Raw genomic sequence first — 27,947 nt, 5'->3', positions numbered from 1 at the left:
AGAGACGCCGCTACGACGAACGTTTCGTCGTCGTCGTCGCGTCGTCGCCGCCACCGCCACCGCCACCGCCACCGCCGCCGCAGCAGTTCGTAGTCGTGTTGAGCAGCGACGTTGAGGCAGATTCGGGCTAGAAGAGAAGAAACGAGAAAAGCCGAGAAAGACCGAACGATCGACGTCGGGCAAGGCAGCGAGAAGAGAGAGAGAGAGAGAAAGAGAAAGAGAGGGTGAGAGGCACACGGGTGTCGTACTACCACCGTTCACGATGGTGGTGGGGGACTAGAGGAAAAAAGAAAGAGCTATAACGAGTGAAGGGGAGAAGAGAGAAAGAGAGAGCGAGCGAGCCTTCCCTGGTTCGCCGGCCGGCCGTCGTGTCTCCCCTGCCCCTCAGTTACTTCCCCTTTCGTCCCGCACGGCTGCTTCCAGCAGCAGCATTGCCTTGGTGCTGGTGCCGCCGCCACCGCCACCACCGTACCTAACCCACCACGGAGCTGTAGCCAACGAACGACGACGAACGGTCGAGCATAGCGTCGAGTTGAGAGAACGTATTCCAAGTGTACCGCGCGTGCCACGAAGCCTTTACTCCGTGCGTAGTAAAGCGCTCCGAAGCGTCGAGCGCGCGCGCGCCCAAACACCCGCGGTTACAACAAGAGCGCATTCATATACCTGGTGATACATCGCCTTATATTGTGTGCTGTGTGCGCCAGGTGGACGACTAAAGAGAGAGATAGAAGTACAACTACCAAGGGAGTGAACAAGACAATAAAGACAAGGAATAAGAAGCACGCACAACAGTGTTATTTGCTTCAGTGATACAATCACGGAAGAAAAAGACGAAAAGGTATATATATTTACGCGTTATATATATAAAAAAAAAAATAAAGAAAATAAAGAGTAGAAAGATAGAAAACTATAGCGAGAGCTAGAGCAAGAAAAAAAAAAAAAAATCGAAAGGAAGAAAGTAGTAGTCACGCGTCGTCGGGTATCGTAAAACGAAAGCGCGCGTCCACGACGTCGTCGACGCCGCAGCCAAAACCGAAAAGAAGGTGGAAAAAAAGGATAAGGACGACGACGAGGAGGAAAAGAACGAAGAGCCGGCTAGTAATACCGTACGGATGTGAGGGTGCGCGCGTGGACGACGAGGTACCTTCTCTCGCGAGAGAGCGCGAGCGTGCCCGGTCTCGCTCGCGCGCACGCGTGTGCGTGTGTGTGCGCGTCGTGAGTAACCTCTCGTCGTCGCCACCGCCGTCGCCACCGCTGCCGCTGCTGCCGGTTGTACCCGTATCTTCCTTTCTCTCTCTCCCTCGTTGTCGTTGTCGTCGTAGTCATCGTACTCGTCGACGTAGTCCTCGTCTTCGTCGTCGTCGTCGTCCTAATCCTCGGCTGTGTACCGGTGGTTGTAGCTGGATAAACTGCGAAGGTACGAAGAGGAGAAGGTGGAGGTAGTGGTGGAGGAGGAGTGAAGGAGGTGGGGGAGGAGGTGGAGGAGGAGGAGGAGGACGTAACGTAGGAGCCGCGTACGTGTACGCGCGTACGAAATGTCGGATCACCACCGCGTAACCGGTGGCTGGGCTACGGCCAACCCTGGAAACCGCGAGGATGGATCTGGTGGTGCCCCTTGGTGGCCATCCGGCATGAACGCAGTTTCTGCTGCCGAACAGCAGCAACAGCAGCAGCAAGCACAACAGCAACAACAAAATCTTCATCAACATCTGATGAATCAACAACAGCAGCTTAATCAACAACAGCAAGCACAGCAACAACAGCAGCAGCAACACCATCAGCAACAGCAGCACCAACAACAGCAGGACATAGTAAGGAGTACTGCGGCGGCGACGCAGCAGCTTTTCTCCTACAAAATGGCATCCAGCTTTCAAAATCCGGCAACGACCGGTACGCAGTCGAGCCCGGTCTCGACGTCGACGCCTGTTGGCTCCTGCATGAGGGGTGGTTACGACTTCAGACTAGGCAACGCTCCCGGATCGGGCGGCGGTGGCGTACCTGGCACTCCGTCCGCGCCACCGCCCGGCGTTCAGTGGTGGTATACTACAGGCGGTGTTATGGACGCGGCCGCACAGAACAACCTCCATCAACAGTTGCAGTCGCAGCAGCAACAGCATCTATCCTCGATTACCACGCAAACATCTACGCCCCCCGTCATGTCGCCGGTATGTTCGACGATCGCGTCTTCTTCTCTTCTCTTCTCTTCTTCTTCTTCTTCTTCAACAACGATCGACTCTATCTATACATCGTCGTTTCACGCACGCTCTCTTTCTCCCTCTTTCCTTTCTTCTTTCCTTCTTTCGTTCCTTCCCTTTCATCCTACCCTACGCTATCTTTCATCCTTCATCATCTAATCAACTTCTCTTCTATTCGCCCCTATTATTTTCATCTTTTCATTCTTCTCTTCCTTCCTTCCTTTCTTCCTTCCATGTCTTCTTTTTCTCGTTCACCATTAATATATTTTTGCGATAAAGAAAGAAATATTAAAGTTGGGGGAGGCTTCACGCGTGATCGATCGTAGCAAAAATACGCATAAAGTCTCGCATGCTCTTTTAGTTCATTCGTTAGTTGGCTCGTTCGTTCGTTCGCTCGCTCGTCGTTCGCTAGTTGCTCGCTTGTCCGATCGATCGCCCGCTTCTCGTAGCTTCACAACCGAAGCTTTTTTCCTTCTCTCTCTCTCCCTCTCCCGTTCTTTCTCTTTCTTTCTCTTCCTTTCTTTCTTTCTTTCTTTCTTTCTCTCTCTCTCTCTCTATGTGAGTTTCCCGACGTCGCTGTTGTATTACCATGCTCCCAAGAAGCCCATTTGCTCCTTTATACGTTTTCTGTGCGTTACTTTTTTAACATTTTTCAACATTTTTCAACATTTTTCGTTAGTTTCGTTCGTTATCATTGAGGTCTCTTTCCAATAATATTTCCCACGATCGTATTTCTTACACCGTGGGTGGATAAGATTATTTTCAATATCTTTAACCTTTTTCCTTTTTTTTTTTTCTTCCTTTGTTCTCGACATTTTTTCTTTTCATTATAAAACACCCGCTTTCGAGCAAGTCGCGCGAGATTCCGATCGTAAAAAGGATCGTGAGGGAGGCTCTCGGTAGTTACTGTCGTCGTTGGAAAACTGGTTTGTTTAGGCGCTATGGTGCTCTCCGGAGAGAAAGAGTTGCTTCTTGCGAGAGGAAAGGCTTGGTAACTAACACCACCACCACTACCTCCTCCTCTATCGATAGTATTAACATCCAACGTTCATCGTTAAGCTTTTTAAACAACGGGGTGGTGTTTCACCATTGTTTAATTATCGTTTATAACTAACGTTTTACGTTCGATTCGTTCTTGAACGTTTTTTTTTTATCCAAAAAATTCGATTTATTTTTTAACGTTTAACATTTTTCCAGGTTCCTTTTTTCTCCCCCTTCCCCTCCCCCACCCCATTTCTTTTCTTTGTTGTTGTTAACTTCATATTCTTTTCTTTTTTTCCTTGTCTCTTCTTAGGTTATTTTACCACGCAATAATAGAAAATGAGATTATTGAAGAGAGAGTGACCCGCGTACTCGAATAATCGATTTTCGATTATACTGATACTACGAATCGGCTTTGTGTTAGTTCGTCGAACGGTGACGCGTTTTTTCTACTATAATTAAGCGCCTGGGAAGCTTTCGAGTCGGTGCCTCTCACATATTGCGTTGCGCCTTAAAGCTTGCGCTTTGCGAATTTTCTTCCTATTACACGCGCGCGCGCGCGCACACACACACACACTTATATATTTATATTTATAATTTATACGTATAAAAATATAATTGTTTCAAGCAATCTTTCGGTAGAAGAAGAAATATCGTGACTGCAAAATAAAAGTTCTTTTTCTTTTTTCTTTCTCGATAATAAAAGTTTTAATAGATCGTAGAAATATGACGACGGGTTCAGGCGCGCCATTTTCCAAAATTACACGCTTACCATAATTTACTATTTTCTTTTATACACACGAAGATTTACTTATTAACTCCAAAAATATGCATCACGAGCTTATAGTATTTCATGTTAACGTGTATTCGTATTTTTTAACCTCTTTTGTGACTCATATTTCTTTTTCCTTTACCTTTCTTTTTTTTTTTTTCTTTCAAATTCTCTGATCGTCAGTTTCCGGTGTTACATAAATGGAAGATAAATGTTTTTTTTTTTTTTTTTTTTTTTTTTTTTTTTTTTTTTTTTTTTTTTTTTTTTTTTTTTTTTTTTTTTGTAAAATTCTAACCTCAATCATGTTTCAACCAAATTTTTAACAAGTTACGTATTCACGTTACGTATTAGATCTTTAATTATACTCTAACAATACACACACAGAATAATAATGTTTACTCTCATTTTTATTGACGAAGATACATAAAGGTTTTTCTTCCTTCCACACCTCCTTTACTTTTCTTTCTTTTTAGATCAAAAAAGAAAAGAGAAAATTGTTCGTTAACCGAAACACACATTTTTTGTTTGTACTTTTCGCTTTTGAAATACGTAGCGATTGGAGGATCGAAAAGAAAAAGTGTTATCGTGCAATGCAGGTAAGAAAGAAAGAGAAAGAAATGCGATAAAAGTTTGGTTAGAATTTTGTCAGAATAAATAAATTTTCGTGAAAGTTATACTTATATATATACTTTTCCCATTGCCTCGAATACGACAGGATTATTAATTACCATTCATTGTGTAACGATAAAGAAAAAATGATTTCTCGTCGAAAAAAAACCTTACAAAAAAAGCAACTAAATTTAAAAACGCGCTTGTGATATTCCCAATTGTGCAACGTGAACTCTTTTTTTTTTCTTTTTCTTTATTTTTTTTCTCTGTAGTTTTTTCTTAACCTCGTCAGGAACAATAGAGAAAAAAAACGTTAATAAAACTTTTAGGAATATTTCTATGGAAATAATTCCCGACTAATTCTGAATTTCCAGGTTTTCTCAGAGATTTAAGTAAAATATAATTATATAGATATTTATATTTAATGTTAAATCATAAATTAAATATTATTTCGAGAGAAGGAAGAAGAAGAGAAATAGGATATGAGAAAGAATGTTAAAAATTCATTTTATTTTATAAACTTTTTCTCATAGTTTTACTTCAAAAATAATTTGGAGTAATTTAATTATAAGAATATTTGGAATTTTTTTTATTCTCTTATATTTTCTTTGAATTGAATTTTTTGTTTAATTATTTTTAATGAATTTTCTTTTCGTTTTTCTTTCTTTTTTTCATTTTTTTTACTTTAAATCATTCACCCGTGAAATAACATATGGCAAGAATATATTCCACGTAAACGAAACATTGGGGTCTCTCAGTCTCTTTCCATAACGGTACTTTGCTCGATCGAAGACTAGTTTATTCTTCCTATACTTTCCTAAGCTAGGATAGAAGAGCTTATAATCACAAGGAAAAATCTTTTAAGAAATGACGAATTTATCTAACTTTATATATCGGGTTTAAGAAGAAAATTACGTCAGTATAGTATTTTTCTTTATACGCGTTTATATTCTCTTGTGTTATTTTTATCCCCGTAAATTTATATCTAATAAATTCAACACACATTCATTCTCAAGGATATAATATTATAGAGACAAAAGAATTTTTCTAAAATTCAACCAAAATAATTTTTTTACAACAACAGGGTTTTTATGTTGGTGGGGTAGTGGCTTATCAGCTTGTTGGTGGGGTAGTGGCTTATCAGCTTGTTGGTGGGGTAGTGGCTTTGTGTCGTGAAAAAAAAGAAAAAGACTTTAGAATATTTGATACAAATTTTTTCTTTGTTTCTTTCTTTCCTATTGTTTCTTTATTTTTTATTATGACGTATCGTTCAATCGTAGTAATCTCCCACTTCGTATTTTCATTATTATATCATTGATCGTTATCCGATCATTCATACTCTATTTCATATTTAATTCTTCTGTGTGTGGTGTTTTGATAGTGGAGAGGGGAAGATGATGATCTTACGTTTCATTCTCTTTGTCGTCTACGTTCTAGAATATTTCTTAGAAAAGATCGTCATTGAATTATTGTCGTTAAGTTATTTACTAACACGAAAATAATATAAATGTGTTTATATATATATATATATACATATATATGCGAATGGTAATTTTTTTTTACACTTGATCGGATCGCGGATCGTTAGGAATTGTTTTTTCAAATAAAGAAGAAGAAAGAAAAATAAAAATTGTTTATACAAGTGTGTTTTTTCGAAGCTCAAAACAGCAGCAGCAAGCTTCTCTCTGTCCTTAGAATCTAATGGAAAAATATTTCTCAGGATATATTATATTGGATATATACAAAAGGAAAGATTCCTTTCTTTCCATGTCTTACCATGTGTTATTTTACAGGTGATTGATTAATTAATTCTTTGCACTCGAAGCAGATTGTTTTATTCAAATTGTACCAATAGAATTACGCAATAATTTCTTGGAAAATTTTAATTCGCAATTTATTAAAAGATTAAATGATATTTTTTTTTGTTCTTGTCATTGTTTTATTAACTGGAAATTATTTGAATTTAATTAAAAATATCTCTGTTCCGGAGAGAAACTATTGAGCGTGCAAAGGGTAAAATTTAAAAAAATACTTAATACAACAAAATTAAATAAATATATTTTCTTTTGTGTATAATATTATTATTATATATATATATATTTGATATGCATAAAGATTTGAATTAGTAATACTAGTATTATTCTAATCAAAACATCAACGGAATGTCATACGCGATAAACATCAAACGTAAGAATCGTATACACTTATAACAATGGAACCTATTCACGCCTCTTATTTAGCGGCAAACGAGGCCGTCTCAATCTAACCGATTGTGTTTACACTCATCAGATCAAGACGTAAATTTAGATCATTGAAGTTCGAGATATGTGACAACTCCTTATAGCAGACATACATGAATACATATTTATATATATTTATATCTTTTCATTAGCTTCTACTATTTTTTTTTTTTTTTATATGAAACATAACACATGTAAAAAAGAAAAAAAGAAAATAAGTGTATGAAGATCTCTTGAAACTTTAGCTTTTTCTCAAACGACGATAACATACTATCTTATATTTATTTTAGGTAACTTTTTTATAGGATAACCATGAAACAAATGGCTTCTAGACCGAACTACTATTAATCATAAATAGACTTTCGGTAAAGGAAGGAGGAGAAGGAGGGAGGTACTCTTGTTAGATATATATACCCCACGTTCGAATTTCTACGAAACGTGATAAATTATGAAAGATAACGAAGTAATGAATTTTCTTCGCTCCGTTCTTTTTTAATCTTGTTTCTTTTTTCTTTCTTTCTTTCTTTTTTTCTCTCTTTTTTTCTATTATTTTATAATCTTTTTTCTCATCGCGCCTGAAGTTGTATGCATTATATACATCGTAATTGGAAGAATTGAAAAAAAAAAAAAGGATTTTAAAAAAATAATTTTCATAAAATAATCTAGAAAATTTTTAATGTTCACCCGGTATATATGTATATATAATGAATTCTAAATAAGGTTACTACAACAATTTGGAGAAGTTGTTGGCTTGATAAATTCGATAAAAGATAATTGCAAAATTTGTTCAGATAAAAGTGACAATTCTTTTTCATTTTTTGTCTTTATCTTTGAACCGTATTTTTTTTTTTTTTTTTTTTGTAAACTCCTTAGAGAAAAAGAACGACGACGACAAAAATTGGTTGGAAGGGAATTTTGAAATTAGATTTTTTTACTTTTTACCCGATGATGGAAGAGAAGATATTAGATAAAGTATTTTTTTTTTTTTTTTTTTTTTTTTTTTTTTTTTTTTTATCGGTCGTAAATATTATATAGTTTTTGTGTACGACGTCTCCCCCCTTTTATTCCCCTTCCCTTGTGTGCATGACGTCGTCGATATTAAAATGTGACGATCGTCATGCGCGTTAAAGTGGGAGAAAAAAAAAGGAAGAAAAAGGACGGAAGGGAGCAGGGATCGGTGTGGGGGAGGGTGTTAGAAGGGTGGAAGGAAGGAAGGAAAAGGGAAAGAGAAAAGTAATTTATTTTTTTTTCCTTGTTTCGTTTCGTTTCGTTTGTTCTTTTTATCTTTTTCATGCGCGCGCGCGCGCGTCTTTTTAAAAACGGTTTTTGGGTAGCACACACACACACACACACAAACACGCATACACACACGTAGCCTCGTTCCAACTTCCATCGCACCTCCCGATTGCATCATCGATCGGACTAGACCGCACCTGCTCTTGGTTGGTGCTCAGACTAACACTATTCACACTACTACTAGCCTGTTTGTAACATACATTTTTTTCGTTAGCGCCTTCTTCTTTCTTCTTTCGTAGCACTAATTTATTAAAGATGATAACTTTTCTTTTTTTTTTTTTTTTTTTTTTTTTCTTTTTTTCCTTTCTTTCTCTTTTTTCTTTTCAATTATTTTTTCATTGCGATCGATGGAAAAATGGAGGCTGCTTTTTTATTTTCATAGAAATGAATTATTTTACGTTTAATTTTTTTTTTGTTATTTTTCTAGAAAAAATATTGTAAAAAAGATATTCTATATAAAAACGTCTATTTTTATTTATTTATTTAATTATCTTTTATTATTTTCGACGATATTGAAGGGGGGAATTTCTTTGAAAAGAAAGAAGAATTCTATAAGTTATGTTTTATCCACTATTTTTATTAACTTAAGAATTTTATTTTTCTAGATAAAAACGATTCTTAAAGAACGTCCATCTTTATTTTTTTAAATTATTTTTTTTATGGTATTTGAAGAGTGGGGGGGGGGAAATAAAAAGGAACTTTATATTTTGTTTATATGACATTGTTAATTAACTAAAGAATTTTTATTCTAAACAAAATAATTTTGAACGTCAATTTTAATTTTGTTTTAATTTTGAAAAAAATACTGATGAAGATGAAAATATACGGCACGATATTTCCCGTTATTTCCCATTATTTTTGTTTTCTTTTTTTGCCATTTACTTAATAAACGGATCCATACATATACATACGCACACACACACACACATATATATATATATATATATATATATATATATACATATATATTTATTTATATTCCCATATGTATTTATTATCAGATGGGAGAAAACTCGTCAGTAAATTATCGCCCGACACATGTATTTTCATCCAAAACATTTTGTTAGTTTCTCACGATGGAAAAGTTATACATATACACACGTCTATTAAACTAAATACACATATATATATTTATATATATATACACATACATTCATATTATGTATACATGTGTGTGTGTGTATATACATATGTATATATATGTACATATAGTACATACGTATATACTATGAACTAAGGAAAAGTTTGAAAGCCTGTTATCATCTCTACCGGCAGCCGTAACACGGAATGAAAACAAATTCCGATGAGATTTACTTTGTTAGGAAAAGAGAGGAAGGCAAAAGCAGCAGCAGCAGTAGCAGCATCCCTAGGAGAAAAAGGAGAATACATGCTACGCATACGTTTCTCTTACATATTTCTTCCATTTTCATAGAACCGTTCGTGGAATGCCAAGAAAACGATAATTCATGTCAGTTTTATATTCGAAGAAATATGTTCCAATGATTTCTTACGATTTTGGCAATATATTTATCTTAAATATACGCGTGTACGTATGTATGAATGTGTATGTATATGTATGTGTATGTGTATGTGTGTGCATGCATGGATAGAATGTAATTCCCTTTTCGAAATGAGATTTCGTTGTATCATAATTTTGAATTTTTGTTTGTTTTTTTTTTCTCTCATTTGTTCAACGACGCACAAAATGTCGACAACGATTTTTTTTTTCTTGCTACGAAAAGTTAACTTAAACTAGTTTGATAAAACGTATTCATGTTTTCCTATTGCACATTGTAAACATATCCTATATGCATATGTTGCGATTAACTGAGATAACGTAGTACGTTTAAGCAACATGAGGTAATCTTGGGTGAGATTACATTCAAACATAACGTATATGCATATATGTATATAAAATTTATATATTTACGTTATGTAAAGTGGATAAATGTTCGATGTTGCTAATGGTTTTTTCTCTTTTTTTTTTTTATAAATTTGAATTATAATTACATAACAGGTATTAGAAAAAATACTAGTTTCATCGATATATATATATGCTAATGTTGTTTCTTTTTTTTTTTTTTTCTTTCTCTCTTTCTTTTATGTATTTTTTCTTATTATATGAGAACTCGTTACGTAACTATATTTTTTTTTTTTTTTTTTTTTTACAAACGATCCTTACGTTCTTCACGTAGTTAATAAGAAAACAATAAATAAAATATAAATTTAGATATATGGCTGTGTGTGTATAAAAGACGTGTAAAACAATTAAATTAATATAATATTTCATTGTTTTTACTTTTGCAGCATCAAATACAGCAGTTACCGCAGCAGAATAATTTGCAACAAAATAACGCTCAAGGTCTGCAACGGGACAACATGCCTAGAGGAAAGGACTCTAAGCCAAGGGGACGAATGACCGCATACGCGTTCTTCGTGCAAACATGTCGACAGGAACACAAGAAGAAACATCCCGAAGAAAAAATCATATTTCGCGAATTTTCAAAGAGATGCGCGAATAGGTGGAAGGTAAGGGGAAACTTTTGATTTATTTTTTTCATCATTATTTCATCCCCTTTTTCAAAAGAAACATTACTAGAAGAAAGACGTCCATTTTCTTTTTCTTTTTTTTTTTATCGTAAAAACTTCTGCTTCCCCTCCCCCCGAAAACTGTCATCCCCCTCCCAGCAACCCTAAATCCTCGTTCGTTCCTTTTTCTCTTTATTTTTTCTTTGGATTTAGAGAGAGAGAGAGAGAGAGAGAGAGAGAGAGAGAGAAAATATTCACGTAATTTTTCTTTGCATATTATCATCTGGGAGGAGAATTGCTACGTTTTCTGGTCTTGCCCAACGCTATTCAGCAAGAAACCAGTTTTAAATAGATATAAATATGGGATCTCGACCGTGGAGGAATGTTACTCTGGAATTCTTGTTCTCAGCTCCGAGATAGCATTGAGCATTATAGCCGGAATGAGAGAAGTTCAACTTTTAGCGTGTTTAAAATACCCCACTAGAGAGATATTGAATTAAACAACATACAGAGTGAAGGACTCTTTTAAACTGATCACCCATGTGTAGTTTTATTCGAGTATATGTATAAACTTTTTTCGAAACGCGTGCATTTTGATATCTCTCTCTCTCTCTCTGTCTCTTTCTCCCCCCCCCCCATTGTCTTTTGAAATTCCGACGAATGCGTGTACGACCTGGCATTTACAAATTTATTTCCATAGTTACTGGAAAAATTTATACGGTAGCTTTCTTCTTTTTGCACTTTTGTCCATAGATTTTTTTTTCTTATTTGTTTCTTTTTTTCATAACCACCCTGATTTCGTCAAAAGTTCCTAGATGATTGTACAAATCACTTATACCCTTCTTTTTATATATATATATAAACTTTAATTTGCTAGACTAATTGCAAGCTTAAACAAATCTCAAAATAAAATAATGAATTTTTTAAATCGTTTAGGAACTTTTTGTTGTCCAACTAGGGACTTTTGATACCTTATTATATTATATTCACGTATTTATTTCATCAATTTACGAACGAGCAATTTGGAATTGGAGATAACGATGATAAATATTTGAAAGGGTTTCTCTTTTAAATTTTTCACGAAGTCACGATAACGAACAAGTTTTTGCTCGTTGAAGAAGAAATTGCTTTCTCTGGTTGGCGTGGCCAAACGCATAACACGCAGGACAGACACACACCACACCCTTTCTTCACCAATTTTTCATGTCGATCCCTTCTTTTTCTTCTTCTTCTTATTATTATTATTATTATTATTATTATTATTCTTCGTACCTGTATTACGATAACAACCGTTTATTTTCCTGAGAATATTTTTATTGACTCGATTAGTTATTACGAAAAGAAAAAAAGGGTTCCGTTAGAAAAGTTTTCAACTAAAACCGGAAAATTGCATCAGTTATTGTCAAAACTATTTCTAGGTACTATAATTAATAACAATAATAAATGAATATATTTCGATCGAAAGACACTTAGGAAAAAAGTGTCAGCCATTTTGAAAAATTCTATTGTCGTTTGATTAAAGTCATATTTTTGTCCAATTCACGTCAGAATTTTTATATAAAAGAAAAAAGGGGGAGAAAAAAATATCGAACATATCCTGTCGTTAATATAAAATTCTTGCATTTAATAAAAGTTAAAACGCATGCGCGAATGTAAAGCCGAGTGTTGTTGGTGGACGCTTCTTATTTCGTTTTCTTTTTACGGAGAATTTTCTTCCTCTCTCTGTCGTTTAGCAATGTATAAAATAAAAAAGGAAAAAAATATGAGCAGGTGAATTTAAACGTGGTCGTTACCAGCTTGGTTGATGATGAGCGTAAAGGGACAGCCAACAATTGCGACCACCATCGATAACATCGACAAAATTCATCGAATGATACACGAATAAAACGAGGTTATAGAGAGGAATGGTAAAAACTTGGGCATATATATTAAGGAAAACGCGTTCATCATATTTTATATATGATGAAGAATCGAACTTTACTGTTTTTATTTCATTTTACAAATTTCAAACCATAAAATATATTCATAGTTGATAGATTGGCAGTGGGTAGTAACTCTCTCTCATTTCCTTTTCAATCGAATTTGTGAAGAAGTCGGTTCTATAGAATATTATGCGTGTTCGTTGAATTACAATATATCGAAAATTCGTATTCGCGAGAATAAAATACGCGTATTACATTGTTCAAAAGTTTCGAACTTTGATAATTGCAAAATTATATACAATTATTGTTTTCTTTTTTCAAGCTTAAGTTTCTTTCTCGGATTGTTAAATTGGCATACTTTAAGAACTTGTTTTCTTTGTTACAAAATTAATCTTTAAAAAAAAAGTAATTGATTTCAAAAATTATCCTAGGAATTTTTATAGAACTTTTGGTCTACCCCTTATGTAGTTTATATGCATAAAACATAATATATATTGTTACATTTCACCTTTACTTTTATATCTACGTCTGGTACTCACGTGGGTTTTTACTGTTGTACATATTTATCGATTATATGTGTCTTTCGTGAGAATAACTCGAAACAGAACTAGTGTTTTACCTTTAAAAATGATTAACCTTGATAAAAAGACTAGGAGGTACTAGTACTATACGTGATGACATTGATAGCTTCTTTCTTCTTTCTTTTTCAACTTACTTTTATTAATCTTGACAAAACATTCTTTCAGTTTGCTGATGTGATGATGTCCGTTTTTCGGATGTTCAAGTATCTTTTATCTTCTTTTTCTTTTCTTTTCTTTTCTTTTCTTTTCTTTTCTTTTCTTTTCTTTTCTCTTCCTACTTCTACTTCTACTTCTTGCAATCAGAAACTTTCTCGTAGAATTCAATAGATATCGAGTATATTCAACAGGTCCCGCTCTACTTAACGCGAAGTTTAAAGAAGTCTTGTAATCGAGATGAGAATTTCTGATAATTCACCTGGAATTTAGTCCTTTATCTGGAATAATAATACTAAGAATTTCAGCTTGTCTTCCATCTTATTATTTTTATTTCATTTAATTTTTTTTTTCTCTTTCCCCTCTACAAAAGTATTTTCAAGATATAATAGTTGAGTAATATCTTATACGACGATTAAAAACATAGAAAATATTTTTATCCAATAATCAAATAAATAAATTAACAATATATAAATATCGAGAAAATTAATTCGATCATTGCGATATTTTTAAATATAGGAATCCTCTATCTTGTTTGATTTTTCTTCTTCTTTTATTACAAATTATTTTCAAAGATAATAGTCAAGTCATAGATATGTGTTACAAAAAGATCAAAAAATATTATTTTGATGATTGGATTATATTTATTTATATGTTATAAAAATGCAATTATTACCTGTATAGTATTTTTAATATGGAAACAAACTTATATTGGATTTCCTTCTTATTGGCCTCTCTTTTTCTTGATTTTCTTTTTTTTTCCTTCTTTTTTATCCCTCTTTTGGTGTTATCACAACGATGAGGAGATATTTTTATCGGATATAAGGGTTGTGCGCTTCGAAAATCGATACACTCGAGCGTCGTGTGCATGAGAGAAGTTGAAGAATCCGAACGATTTTTTTTCAATCGGATCATCCCACCATCATTTGTATTTTCTTTGTAGATACATACGTTCGTTATTCTTTTTCTATCTCTTTCGTTATCTTTTTTTTTCTTTTTTAAAACATTATTCAGAGATTTTATTGATAGGTGCAAAGTTCATTTAATTATCGAACAGTATTAAGAGCACTTCATTCATTCGATTATAAAAATAATAAGAAAAGAACAAATAAAAATAAAAAAAAAACATACGAATGTTAGTTAGTTCAATTTTAAAGAGATAACAATTATTGACTTACAAATTCTGAAGTCGTTAATATTTTATCTTTTTAACGATACTTTAAACGATAACCCAAAAGTTCCTAGGTGATATTAAAAATTAATTATTCTTTCGAGATGTTTTAAAGAACACTTTAATTGAACTCTTAGTTTAAGTATCTTAGAAAATACCTACAAAATTTTAGAATAATAATGAAATAATTGTTTTCTTTTTTTAAATTATATGTAGAAACTTTTTCGATGTGATATTTTAAGCTTGTAATTTTAGAATTCGAAAAGTATTCCAATAATTATATTTTTAAGAAAAAGAAGTAAAATTGAATGTTCAAATTAACGTACAAAAAAAAATACCTTTTTCTGAGAGTACATCCAATTGGATGTGCAATCACATTGATACACGTGATTAAATTATAAAATACTACATTTATTTATATCTTTTTAAATATAGATTTTTATCTTTTTTAAAACATAGGATTATCTTTCATCGAGTCATTTCATTAAGCTATTATTGAACAAGCGATTTTAATAAACGTATAGAGAAAAGAAGATTCAATCTATAAAGCATGTCAATGATACCATTGTTAGTATTAATTACGATACACACTCGCTCTTACATTTAACAATAGTAACATTTATATGTATTGAACTATATGCAAGCCAAATATAACAATGACATGGGACATTGTTTCTTACGTTTTACTGAGTTGTTAAGTATTCATAGAAATAGTGTTTTCTTATCCTTATCGAGGAAAGAAGAAACGTAGTTGGTTTAGTGTCATCTCTTTTTATTTATTTATTTTCTTTTCTTTTTTTGTTTAAATTTATGAGTCTGACGAATGATTTACATTTACATTTACATTTATGCTTATAATATAAATGCAAATACATATGCATGCGTGTATGTGTTGTATACTGTGATGATACCATTCAAATCAAAATTCAGATTAGATTTCAAAAAAAAAAATTATATTACGCGCTTTAGTTGATAACGTAAATATATTTTAAGTGCGTTGTACGATTTATATATATGAATATTAACAAATATTCGTCTTGGGAGAATTTCTTAAGAATTAGAATCTCACGAAATGTTCAAAGTTCGAAACGATTGTATGATTTTGAAATCGAGTATTTAACGTTTAGCAATATTCGTATTATCGGATGATTATTATTTGAAAAGAGTTCAGAGAACGTACGTAGCCAGCGTGTGCTTTTCCTTCGAGGCCTTGCACCCGCAGCGCAGCAGCTGGTGCATCGGTCAGCGCACCCTCGTCGTCGTCTTGGCTCTGCAGATAAAAGTCATCAGACCTGGCTCACGATGTGCCGATGCCCCGTATCAAATAAAATTTACTATTATTTCTTTATATAGTTACTCAGTATAATATAACTCAACAATTATTATCTTTGTTAAAATAATATTCCTTTTCTTTTTCGAATTATTTTCCCAAAAATTATTCTAAAATAAGATTATTTTAAAAACTTTGAACACAAAAAAATTACTTCTATAATTTTAAGCCCACTTCTCAATACTCTTATTACTTTTTCTAACGAAATTAACGTGGGGGTTTTTTTTTAAGTAAATAGTAAAAGTATGCGCACAAATTTAACGTAAAAGAACAGAAATTTATTAATATATATAGACACAAAAAAACCGAGATAAATTTTCATTAACAGCTTCTTACTCCTTTACAATTTCGTGCGCGACAGAAAAGAATTTTTCATCCAAGTTTCGATTAATTTTCGAAAAAAAAAGAAATATAGAAAAAAAAAAGGTAATAAGATTGAAGAGAGAGAGTGTACGTTGAGAAGAGTTTATAATCGTTTTTGTTCGCCATCTTTTTCTTCCTATCCGAGAAGTACATATATATGCATATATGCATATACGCGTACTTCGTTTTAATGGCCGACGCTTTAATGGCCGCCGTAAAGTACCACGCTAATGAATTAAATTCTATATGATATCTTCTACGATATGTGAATAAATATTGAAAAGAAAAAAAATAATAGGAAAAAAAAACAATTTTTTTTCCTACTTAAAATTTATAACTAATTAAAGAGAGAGAGAGAGAGAGAGAGAAAGAGAACACTATGTCTTGTTCTTGTCACGGCGGTACGTAATAACATATTTAGTTTCTTTAGTAAAAAAAAAAGCGGAAAAAAATACAAAAAAATAAAAATAAAAATAATTATAAAAATAAATGAAGTAAAGAAAAGAAAAGTCGGTTCTATATTCTCTTGTGCTTTTTATTTTAAATAATGTAAAAGAGCTCGGCCAGTCGAAAGACCCTTTGGACCGTGGCACGTACCCTACGCTATTCTATCGACCAGCCCTAACGTGTGCCACCTCTTCCGTTTTTTTCCTGCTTCCCTCTCTCTCTCTCTATCTCTCTTTCTCTTCTCCACCCTTTCTTCGCGTTCTCTTTCTCTTTTACCCTCTCCCATTTTCCCTACTCCTCCCTCGTTCCTCTTACCCCTTCTATATACTTTTCTTTAGCTGAGAACGTTTACTCCCTTTCTTCTTTCATCCCCCACCCTTCAACTCCCCTCTTCTACCTCAGCAAACGGCTAGTTTTCCTATTTAGCATACATGTATGTATTTCATAATAGAAGGCAAAATTAAATTGGCTTGATTTAATCATAGAAAAAACATATTTCTTTCAACTAATGTAGAATTACAATTTTGGATGTATTAAAATCAATTATATCGACTTAGAGTTTGTCTAAAGAAAAGAAAATGATGATATTGGGGAAATAAATGTATTGACAATTTAGATTATTTTTATTTTTTTAAGAAACTTGTATGATTTTAGAAACATGTGTTTACCTATCTTTTACAGACAATGTCAGACAAAGAAAAGAAACGTTTTCACGAAATGGCAGAAAAAGACAAGAAAAGATACGATGCGGAGATGCTAAATTATACGCCACCTAAAGGAGAAAAGGGCAGAGGAAGGAAACGTAAACATATTAAAGATCACAATGCACCTAAACGATCACTGTAAGTATTTGAAATCTATTCATTGGGAAGTTGAGGGATTCTCTCAAAGATTACAACATTAGATTTGATATATATCATTCCCTTTCTTTTTCTTTTTAGGTCTGCCTTCTTTTTGTTCTGCAACGATGAACGTGGTAAAGTGAAAATGTTGAATCCTGAATATGGTGTAGGAGATATTGCCAAGGAATTAGGTAAAAAATGGTCGGACGTAGATCCCGAAACCAAATCTAAATATGAGGCTATGGCAGAAGAGGATAAAGCTCGATATGAAAGAGTACGTAAATATATAGTAGTTACAAGTAAATGTCCTAGTTTGAAAGAATAATAATTAAAATACGATCGAAGGAAGGAAGGAGGCGTAGCGTGTGGTGTGACGGTGTTAATTTAAAAGTTACTAATTTAAAAAAAATGTTTTAACAGGAAATGACAGCATACAAAAAGAAAATGAAAGATGGTGTACCAGTGGTTGTAGAAGCACCACCTGCAAATACTGTAAAAAGCGACAGTGAAGAAGAATGGAAGGAAGACGATGAATAGCGGCTGCATGATAAAATGTCATCTATCACCCCGTGTCCTTGATCCTAAAAGCATACCTCACCTACTGTACGTACCATTGACCTTAGCGTGAGTGTACTTACACCACTAGGAGAACAAATAACTAACCATGAGTCCCATAATAATAATTGAAAATACACGCGTTTATAATAATTATTTTAAAACTTGTGTGTATGCGCTATGTGAAAGGAGATCGTATGAATGACATTTGTATTTTAACATATTGATTAGCAACATGTAAAGTGTCATAGCATAGAGAAGTGAAAAAAGATGGTGCCCACTTTCTGTGTGAGATGGAAGGCGCAGGGGCTCAATCATTGTTGACTTTGTCTCCACATCATGTTAAAAGCTAATTTAGTTAGTAACGACAAGAAAAAAAATTAAGATTCACTAGCCTCGTTGTTGACAAAAAAACTCTAATGGTTTTGTGAAATTTATCAGTTCAGTTCATTTGCTGCCAGAATATAAGAGACTAATGTTGTATATCCTTGTACAGAACGTTTCTTTAAATCAAATTTCTCTCAGGTAGGGCATGGGGCTGCTTTGTATGAGTGTAATTGATTTTTATATTTGTCAAGAATAGCTGTAAGTAATTAGAATAAGTATACTTAAACACAACGTCGATATCGTACATTCACATCAACGTGTGATAGTTTTCACTAATGGTGGATACTAAAGCCACGTGATTGAGCCTTGTAGTTTATAAGCAATTTGAATCGAGATAAAAACATGTAGTTCACAGCTTTTACAAATCAAAATTAGGACAGTATACTCCGACAGTCGTCCTATAACTTACAGAGAGGGTGCTGCTCGTTGTTGTATGCACAAAAAGTCGAAATTTTATTTGCGTGACCGTGCTGCAACCACCAACACCGCGATTTACTGAGAAGGATTACACAACACAACACAGGATAGAGAAAAAAAATGCCCTAATTTTACTTTGTATAGTGACTTTGGTCATTGTTTTACTATAAAACAAGAAATATGTAAAGATGATTTATGTTTTTTATTCATTTTGATGAGATCTTCGTAAATGGCAGTTGTTTAAGTAGACAAATATTGTAATTTTTATTTTATTTTATTATTATTCTTTTTTTTCCTAACGCGTAGAAGTGGTCCCCCTGCCCTTACCATCGTCATCCTCCCTCTCATATTCATTATGTCAATAAAGGAAATACTTAAATCCTATCCAAACCATTTAAATTCCTTTAATTGTTCGAGAAAGCAAAGTAGGAGGGCGTGTTTTGTACTGCCTTGAGTCATCTGGTGTACTGCAGGCTGTATTATAATAAATTATTGTGGTTTCTTGTAATGTTAAACATTCCTAGAACTTAGTATGTACAGATCCTTATCATTGAAATTAGTGCAAACTATGAAGTGGCACGCAGATGAAATAGGTCTGGTCACTTGTTTTGTGAATTTGTTAACCAGATCAAATAAGCGAAGTGAATATATAAAAAAAAAAAATACAACTTTAAGAAAAAAAAAGGCTTTCCTACAGTCAGACTGACTTGCACCTTGATTTGGCTCAGCAGTTAGCCATCATTTTTCTCAACATAAAAAAAATGCTCTTCATCTTCCCCCCTGATAACATTGTCATGTAATGAATAATTGTATGATTATATGAACAAAAACCTGTTTTAGAGGGAGCTAGAGGATGAATACTGTAAAATATAAAATTGTAATATTTTAATACTGATTTGCAGATGTGCATAATTTTAACATAGCTGGTTAAAGTGAATTGTACTGATTCAGAGGTATCCATTTGATGGAAATTAATAAAAACAAATATTGAAAATCATGACAGAATTTCTTGTCTTATTACAAAAGAATGATATAATTATAAACAAAAAAACTAAACTAAACTAAACTGAACTAAACTGAACTAAACTATAAACTAAAAAAAAAACAAACAAAAAAAATACACAAAACAAACAAAAAATATGTTTCTTTTGTATATCTCTTAGGGATAAATAAACTTTGCAAAAAAAAGAAAAAAAACATTGAATCGCTTTTGGTACTGACGCTTAATAACCTAATTATAGTCTATATGTAAATCGTTGTACGTGTAAATCATTTATTAAAACTGCGTTTAATGATTACCTAAACGTTTTATGCAAATATAATAAGCGTATAAGTCCATTATAGGCGAAAGAAGAAAAAAAGAAAGAAAGAAAGAAAAACAGTCCGTGTTAAGAAAACTTATTTAAACATATATATTGTATTATAAAGCGAGTAAATCGTTTTTACTCAAAAGCATCGTACATAATTAACGGTATTATTTGGCCATAAAATAATGGATATATAATAATACTTAATGATACAGTCAATCAAAAAATAAAAAGAAAAAACAAAGAAAACTTATGAAATAAATAATGCATGAACAGTCTAACGAAATGACGGGCCTTTTTACTTTTCTTATTATACGCTGCTGGATCCACGCTCGAAACAACACATCTTGCATGTACACTTTTATTTATCAATAATTGGACCAACTGCATTATATAAGTACTATGTTTATAAAACATTTATAAAATTATGAACTTCTTTCGTATGGAGAGTAAAGAAACATGACAAAATTCAAATTTTAGTTTAATAAACTTTTGAAAATGCTCTTCGTCCGACTATTGAGAGAGAAAAAAATATATAAATATATATATATTATTTATATAATATTAATTAAAATATATTTCAGATAAAAAGAAATATATAACTTTAATATATAAGATACATATATTAACGCAATGAAATGGAATACTTTGAATATTTTTTCTCTCGTTCTTTTTTTGTTCTTTATCATCATTTTCGCGCGCATTAATAATTATTATTGTATCTGTATCCAAATTTTATATAAGAAACTAACATCAGTGGAAAGTACACGCTATCTTCTATCGACTGTTTCTCGACTATTGAAAAATATAATAACAAAAAATAAAACTAAAAATAATTTCGCTTGTATAAATTATATTTACCAGAAAAAAAATTAAAAAAAGAAAAAAAAAAATAAGAAAATTGTAAGTTAACGTTCGCGTAATATTTAATAATTAGCACATACAATTTAATTAATTAATTTATTTATTAATGTTTGAATGTGACAGATTCCTCTTCTTTTTTAATAGCACGAATAAGTGTTAAAGTGAGTACCGCCAATATTACCTGTAACAACGAAATATTCGTGTGTAAATTGTAATTACAAAAAAGAAAAAATGCCACTGCTATTTTGTGAAGAAAAATATTTACGATTTATTCTTTTTTAAAATATATATATATATATATATATATATATATATATATATTATTTTATGTATCTTTTGAGATATGTCATTTAATATTCATCAATACTCACATGCAACATGCACAAAGAGAGGGCCAAACCAGCAAGCCACCCTGATCTTGCTTCTAAAAACCAAGAAATTTCTTCAACGCAACCGTGAAAGAAGGCATTTCCGGTAACAGTGTCACGACATTCGTTTGGCAAAGGTTTTAACATTCTCACGTAATCCATCGGACCGTCAGCACCACAGCAACCGACCTATATTAATCCACACATTTTATTGTCATGACTAAAAGAAATTTTACATTTATCCGAAATTTAACTTACGTTTTCTTGAATCATTTTAAGAATATCAGCTGCCCTGTCATGTTGAGAATTACTGATAAGATGAATCATTGATCTGTATATAATGGGCTGAATTTTGCTATCGTAAGTTGAATAATCAAGAACAACACCAGCACCTGCTAAGCCGCATATGAAGCAAAATAGTTGAAGGCCCACGTGCTGAAAGAAAGAAATTTATAAAACAAAGGGGGAACAGAAAATTAGGATGTATTTAAAATTTAACTTACTACAGAAAGATAACACGAAGAAATCAATAATTGTTTTTTAATAAATTTTAACTTACAGCAAAAAGACCCAAAATGTTTTCCATCAAAGCTGCGCCACAGCCTATGAAAGCAATGATTATTACGAATACGGATGTTGCCATTAATACGTAAATGCCGATGTAAAATTCGTACATGTCCAAGAACATTATCCAATCTTGAAACACTGGCTCAAACCTTAGCCATAAACATAAGCCGAACATCGCGCTTCCAAAAATCTACAGATAACAAAACATTTCATTAATATCATCTTACACGCTTTTAATTTGTAATAATTGATCAATCTCTTGTTAGAATATTAACAAATATCTTTTTACTATATCATATTTTAATTAATGTCTTAATGTGACTACTCTAACAGTATGTATAATATTATTTACATACTACAACACATTTCCCAATGAAATTTATATTAATATTAATATGATATTTCTTATATTAAATATTGCACGACGTTATCAAAATCTCGTGTTTCATAATGTTACCTACCCACATAACGGTATTCAAGCAAAATATTGTAAACTTAATACATTGAATTTGCTGTTCCAGCTGAGGGGTAGAATTTTTCACCACCATTTTGCACAATTTGTTATTACAATTATTGATATCTCGCGTAAACAGTACACCGTGCACTATTGTTAGAAAATCGAGAAAACTTCGTGAGAGATATCAGATGAAATCAACTGAAACTTGCATAGCTTCTCAATGACATACGTGAGACATCTTTATCGCTAACAAATATAAGATAAGTGGATAAGCACGTCCTAGATAAAATGCCCAAGTTACGTTACGAATCTGATATGATTCACTCCCTTCAAGAAAAAAAGAAAAATAAATAAAAGATGATATACATCGTTAAATGGAAAAACTGATAATCTATATTTCCTAAAAGAAATAATCGTGAAACCTTACTCGTGAAAATTATATCTATTTAAAAATAAGAGATGTAAATTTATTTCATTATTTTACAATAGTTGAGAAAAGATACGTAACAATTTGTTATCAAAAATTTTACTGATAATAAATTAATACATAAAACAATTATTATTTTAATCGATTGATAGTAACTAAAGATAGAAAAACATAAATATCATCACTGCATAACACAGAGACGTATGGAAAAAATACAGGTACACATATAAATGGCTTTTTAATCTGAATCATCTAGAAATATATTTGTCACATTCAATCGACTAGATTGACTTGAGGATGTAGTATTTTGTCGACTTCTTGTTAACTGCATCTGTGTGAGAACAAAAAAATCATATAGAACCTTATTCGCAATGCAAGTATTCATACAGTAGAAGCATACTTGTAAATGATATAACCACATTGGAAGCGTTAATTGTATTAATTTTTCTACATGCATTTAATTGAAATCTCGTTACCGAAAAAAAGGTTTCAATATTTATGAATATATTAGACCTGACCTGTTCTTCTAATTGTTTCCGTTTTTTAGGTGCATTGTCAGAAAACTTCGAAGTAAAGAATTCTTTTACACTTTTGTTCATCGAATTAGTTTTTGAACCTCTAGAACTTCTTCCAGTAGTACCTCGGCTACTCGCTCTTCCTCTTGCACTAGTAGTTTTTTTTCCTTTAACTTTACTTGTACCACTCGTGCTTCTTTCATTGTCATACATTTCATCATTGCTATCATTGATAACGATCTCATCAATATCATCATCATTGTCATCATTACTATTATTACTATCATTTTTATCAGGTTGCATTCTTTTTTGAGTTCTTTTAGATGGTCTGGTTTGTAGGAAATTAATTACCTGTACGAATAAAGTTCATTAAAAAAAAAAAAAAAAAAAGATGAAATTTACAATATTTGCTTACTGCAATTATTAATAATAAATAATATCGACTAACATCTTGACATTCTTCGTTTTCCTTTTGATTTTTCTCATCTCTATATTCCCTTAACTTATATATAATTTCATCAGGAGTTTTTAAATTGCGTTTCTTCAAGTAGTCTTTATTCTTACTTATTTGGTCTCTAAAATGTGTGTGTGTGTGTGTGTGTGTGTGTGTGTGTGTGTGTGTGTGTGTGTGTGCGCGCGCGCGCGCGCGCGCGCATTAAGAAATTTGGATTATTTTTTGTATCAAAAGAATAAATAAAATCGATCATGTTATATTAAATATCTTACTGTATCACATCTTTTATAGCATCTTCATCTCCTTTTATAATATACTGACTTAATGTTTCATTCAATCCGCCAGCAGATAAGACTGTTAACAAATTTCTGTTTTCCTCTAAATCAAAGTACTCTTTAATATATTCTTGAACACTTTGTGTCCAACCAGTTTCTTCCTATTAAGAAAATAACAACAAATATTAGGAGACATTAAATATGTCATATTTTTATTAGTCACATATTTTTGTATTACGTCTTCAAACTGAAATTTTTCCGTTACATCATCCAACGAAGAATTAAAAAATTCATCATTGCTTGACTTAGAGTTATCGAAAATCTTACGAAATAAAATCATACTCATTGGATTGAGTACTTCATCGCAATACTTTTGGCCGAGTCTATAAAATATTCCTTTAGTATCTAAGATCATAATTTTATTTAAATATTATTATAATTTATTAAAGATATACCCACCCAGTGGTTTCAAATAAATCATTTTCGTCTTTATAAAGTATTCGTAAACGAACTAAAGGTTCTTTCGGTTGCTTAGGATGGCCTGCAATGATATGATATTCAATATAAGATTATTAATATTACAATATTTCTCTATAACAAACATTTGTAATATATATTTGAAAAAAGTTACCTGTATATTGTGTTAACACCTTAGGTAAAATTTTATGTTCTATATATTCATCTATATAGTTAATAATAATATTTGGATTTGCACAGTCTGCATTTCTTCTTTCTTCTATTTCCGAATTTTTATATAAATTTATAGTATCTAATACGAAAGGTCTGACAGTATTTAGTTTTAGTTTTTTTATATTGAAACGTAACTTATTTATAGATAATAGTCCGACATGTTTTGGTATTGTTTCATTCTGACATAATGATGTTGCTATAGAACTACCTGTATAATTATTATCGATGTTACATAATATAGAAGTATAAAAGCATAGTCATTTAAATAATTTATCTTGAAATATTAACTATTACATTGACCATTTTTGTACTATGATTTAATGCACAGATCTACATGAAATATTCGATGCTGCATTTTATGTTTCTTATGTTTCGATCATTAAGCGTATCACGAGTCTCGTATATTGTTATAGTGCAAGGGATTGTGTAAATAGCATTAAGTAAATGTTATACCTGGCTGAGATATAAAATATTCAGCACCTGCAACCGATTCTGGTTCGATACGACACTGATGCTCATGTCCCCATACGACTAAATTAAGGAACTTCGGTAATTTATTTTCGGGGACAAAATCAGTTAATGAATGCTGTACACGATTTTGATGCAAAACAAGAATATTGAAACATTCTGGAATTTCTTTTACTTCCTTCAACACAAGCTGCAAATATGAGTACAATTTTAATTAATAATAAATTACATATTTTAGAAATAAGGTAAACATACCTTATCATTTTTTATAAGTCTATGCAATCTTTGATCGTTGACATAACCCATACCATACAAACTGATGTGTGTAGAACCTTTTTTTAATACTATGGGTTCGATAGTTAATTTCTCAACATTCATCCATTTTCCAAAATAATTAACAAGCCCTGCTACCGATAATATATCCATCGAACCAACGCTACTAAAACCTGGAAAATTGATTAGAAAATTATTTTTTATTCAATTTCAATTAGATTTTTTTTTTATTTCTTACTTGGATCATCGTGGTTGCCATGAATTGTGAATATTGGCATATTAATATTCATGTTTGGGTCTTCATAATTGACGCTTTTATAACGACAATGTTCAAAAATTTTACTGGGATCTGTTAAAAATTCCATTTTGACGTCTCTGTTAAATTATAAAAAATATATTTAATTTAATTCAGAATTTAAGAGTTCTTGTTTGTATAACATTTTCTTCTTATTTTTATTTATAAAATACGATGGTAAAATTGTGTAAAAAGTAACTGGGGCACCCTGTTTATATTTAATTTTTCTTAATATTGTATACAAACCCTGAGCCGTAACAATATTTTCTTATTAAATCCATACATTCAATCATAGCTGTTTGGGAGGGTTTAGTATCATGGAAAAGATCTCCTCCAAGGAGTATAAAATCAACTTGATATTTTTTACCATATTGAAGTATTTCTTCAAATGTTGTAAAACTATCGTTTAGTGGTTGTCCTGTGTAACCAAATACACATAAATATTTTTTAAAAAGTCTAACACACAATGTAATAAAAAAAATAATATTTTTTTTTTTACACAAATATATTTCTTTGTTAATAAATAAAATAACATATTTTAAGACACACCTTTATTTCTTTGATGTTGATAGCCAAGATGAATGTCAGTAGCTATCAAAATTCGAAATGTATCATCACGGTTAGCTTTTGCCATTTTAAATACACCTGGAATGTCAAGATTATTGTAAGTAATAAATTTCTAAAAAATTATTCAAATTTTAACGAATATCAGCAGAGTCAGCTAAGATGAAAGAAATTCGTATTTTCTAAATAACGACATCTGTCAGGCGAAGGTATTTAACTAATTGTTATCTTCATTAATTATCTATATCCACACATAGTATAAATATCCGCGATAAAATTTTCTTACTTTTAATTGTAATAAGACATGAATTCGGTTGACGACAAATTTTAAAAACGATAGATATTCTGGGTAATTTAACCGCCAATAAGAAAATTGTATTAAACGCATATATAAGTGTATATGACTTATGCGTATTATTTAACCATATTCAAATACATATATAGTAATACAAAAAAAATATTTATATAAATATATCTTATATAAATACCTAAGGATTACTTGAGTGTGCACCTTGCATTTAACCAATGTCGTGTCATAGAAATTCCCCTTAAATCGCTTCAGTTTCTTAGGACAATATGGCGGTTATGCTTCTTATGATCAGTGTAGAAGGCATTTGACGTAGTATCGTCGAATTTCTAGATTCATAGTTATTGCAGGACGCTTCGCATTAAGAAAAATCCATTAGAATATTAAAAAAGTGTTTAAAAATAACGTTAGGATTTCAATATGGATCTTCTTCGCACCCTGACCACCATGAAGAAGAAATAAATGGTGTTGGCATTAAGAACTCTGCGTTATTGTGTTCGCTACCAATCGTTTGGAACGAGAAACGAAAATTTCAAGTCAGTGCTGGCAACTTTTTACTTCATTTTCTGTCCATTAACAAGAAATTCATGCAACAAATTTTGTTTTGTAGTCTGTAATAATATTGTTAGGGTTATTGGGTCTTACCAGTTACTTATAAATGTGCGCAATGCAGTACGATTGTTGATCACATGTCGAAGACATCGATTAACAATTCAAAGCATTGTTCATTAATAAATTAATAGTAATTAATAATATCATGATAACGAGAAATGATATGCGATATTTTAAAATGTATTTTTATTTCTCAATATCGTTCATCATTCATAATTATAATGAAAAAAATGTTGCTTTGCTTCAACGATATTTATCGTATTTTTGTAATATTATATATATAAGATTGTAGAAAGATAATAATTTTCTAAAAATTTACAAGATATTCCACATGTGTAGTTCAATAGACTACAACATTACTAATATTTTTTTTAATTATACTTATGTTTCTTATATTCCAATGAAGATAAATCTATCTGATTCATATGTACTCGACTACAATTTTCACAAACATGTACTTTAATAATACTTTTCATAAAATTTGAAAAATATAAGAAATAAAATATCTGCAGAATATGTATCATGTAAGGATAAATGGATACTTGCAATTTTTGCTTAACCCCCTGATTGCTATAGACACATCTATACATTTATTGATATAAATGCAAATAATGCTATTTCAAATTAATAATCAATATTCTTGTCCCAACAGTATATTAATATATATGAGTTTCAAAGGGAAAATTGAAGACAGTTAATAAATTTTGATGAACA

The 27,947-nt window shown here is 31.8% G+C and overlaps 4 protein-coding genes across 6 annotated transcripts in view; 2 read left to right on the top strand and 2 right to left on the bottom strand.

The window, feature by feature from the left end:
• The first annotated feature begins 6 nt into the window (after positions 1–6).
• LOC106785590 (high mobility group protein DSP1-like) lies at positions 7–19,787 on the top strand. Its single transcript, XM_014746200.1, has 5 exons — positions 7–2,165; positions 10,401–10,622; positions 17,271–17,431; positions 17,531–17,705; positions 17,852–19,787. Exons 1-5 carry the CDS (start codon positions 1,536–1,538, stop codon positions 17,966–17,968), a joined length of 1,305 nt encoding a protein of 434 aa, XP_014601686.1. The 5' UTR covers positions 7–1,535; the 3' UTR covers positions 17,969–19,787.
• Positions 19,788–21,030: 1,243 nt separating this feature from the next.
• LOC106785589 (CD9 antigen) lies at positions 21,031–22,706 on the bottom strand. The gene is made up of 5 exons (XM_014746199.1): positions 22,358–22,706; positions 21,889–22,086; positions 21,588–21,764; positions 21,333–21,518; positions 21,031–21,142 (listed from the first exon to the last, which is right to left on the bottom strand). The coding sequence occupies exons 1-5, from the start codon at positions 22,442–22,444 to the stop codon at positions 21,065–21,067; spliced, it is 726 nt and encodes a 241-aa protein (XP_014601685.1). The 5' UTR covers positions 22,445–22,706; the 3' UTR covers positions 21,031–21,064.
• An 83-nt stretch (positions 22,707–22,789) lies between these two features.
• Positions 22,790–26,908, bottom strand: LOC106785587 (double-strand break repair protein MRE11A). 3 transcript variants are annotated; one of them, XM_014746194.1, is made up of 13 exons: positions 26,826–26,908; positions 26,300–26,395; positions 25,997–26,168; positions 25,694–25,830; positions 25,438–25,628; positions 25,168–25,372; positions 24,656–24,922; positions 24,484–24,565; positions 24,263–24,407; positions 24,022–24,185; positions 23,744–23,870; positions 23,299–23,646; positions 22,790–23,111 (listed from the first exon to the last, which is right to left on the bottom strand). In XM_014746194.1, the coding sequence occupies exons 1-13, from the start codon at positions 26,830–26,832 to the stop codon at positions 23,019–23,021; spliced, it is 2,034 nt and encodes a 677-aa protein (XP_014601680.1). In that variant the 5' UTR covers positions 26,833–26,908; the 3' UTR covers positions 22,790–23,018. The 3 variants fall into 3 exon arrangements, with proteins under 3 accessions (XP_014601680.1, XP_014601682.1, XP_014601683.1); XM_014746196.1 differs by having other exon boundaries at positions 26,803–26,889; XM_014746197.1 differs by lacking the exon at positions 26,826–26,908 and adding an exon at positions 26,601–26,741.
• Positions 26,870–27,947, top strand: part of LOC106785586 (zinc finger protein 2 homolog) — a 7,190-nt gene continuing 6,112 nt past the window's right edge. The window contains exon 1 of the mRNA XM_014746193.1: positions 26,870–27,157. The gene's annotated coding sequence lies outside the window, so the exon portion shown is untranslated. The remainder of the gene's footprint in view (positions 27,158–27,947) is intronic.

The sequence above is a fragment of the Polistes canadensis genome, unplaced genomic scaffold (genome assembly GCF_001313835.1).
Source record: "Polistes canadensis isolate GaletaPanama2010 unplaced genomic scaffold, ASM131383v1 scaffold_53, whole genome shotgun sequence".
Classification (NCBI taxonomy): domain Eukaryota; kingdom Metazoa; phylum Arthropoda; class Insecta; order Hymenoptera; family Vespidae; genus Polistes; species Polistes canadensis.
The sequence above is the reverse complement of the archived record's forward strand: the minus strand, read 5'-3'. Positions and strand labels throughout refer to the sequence as shown.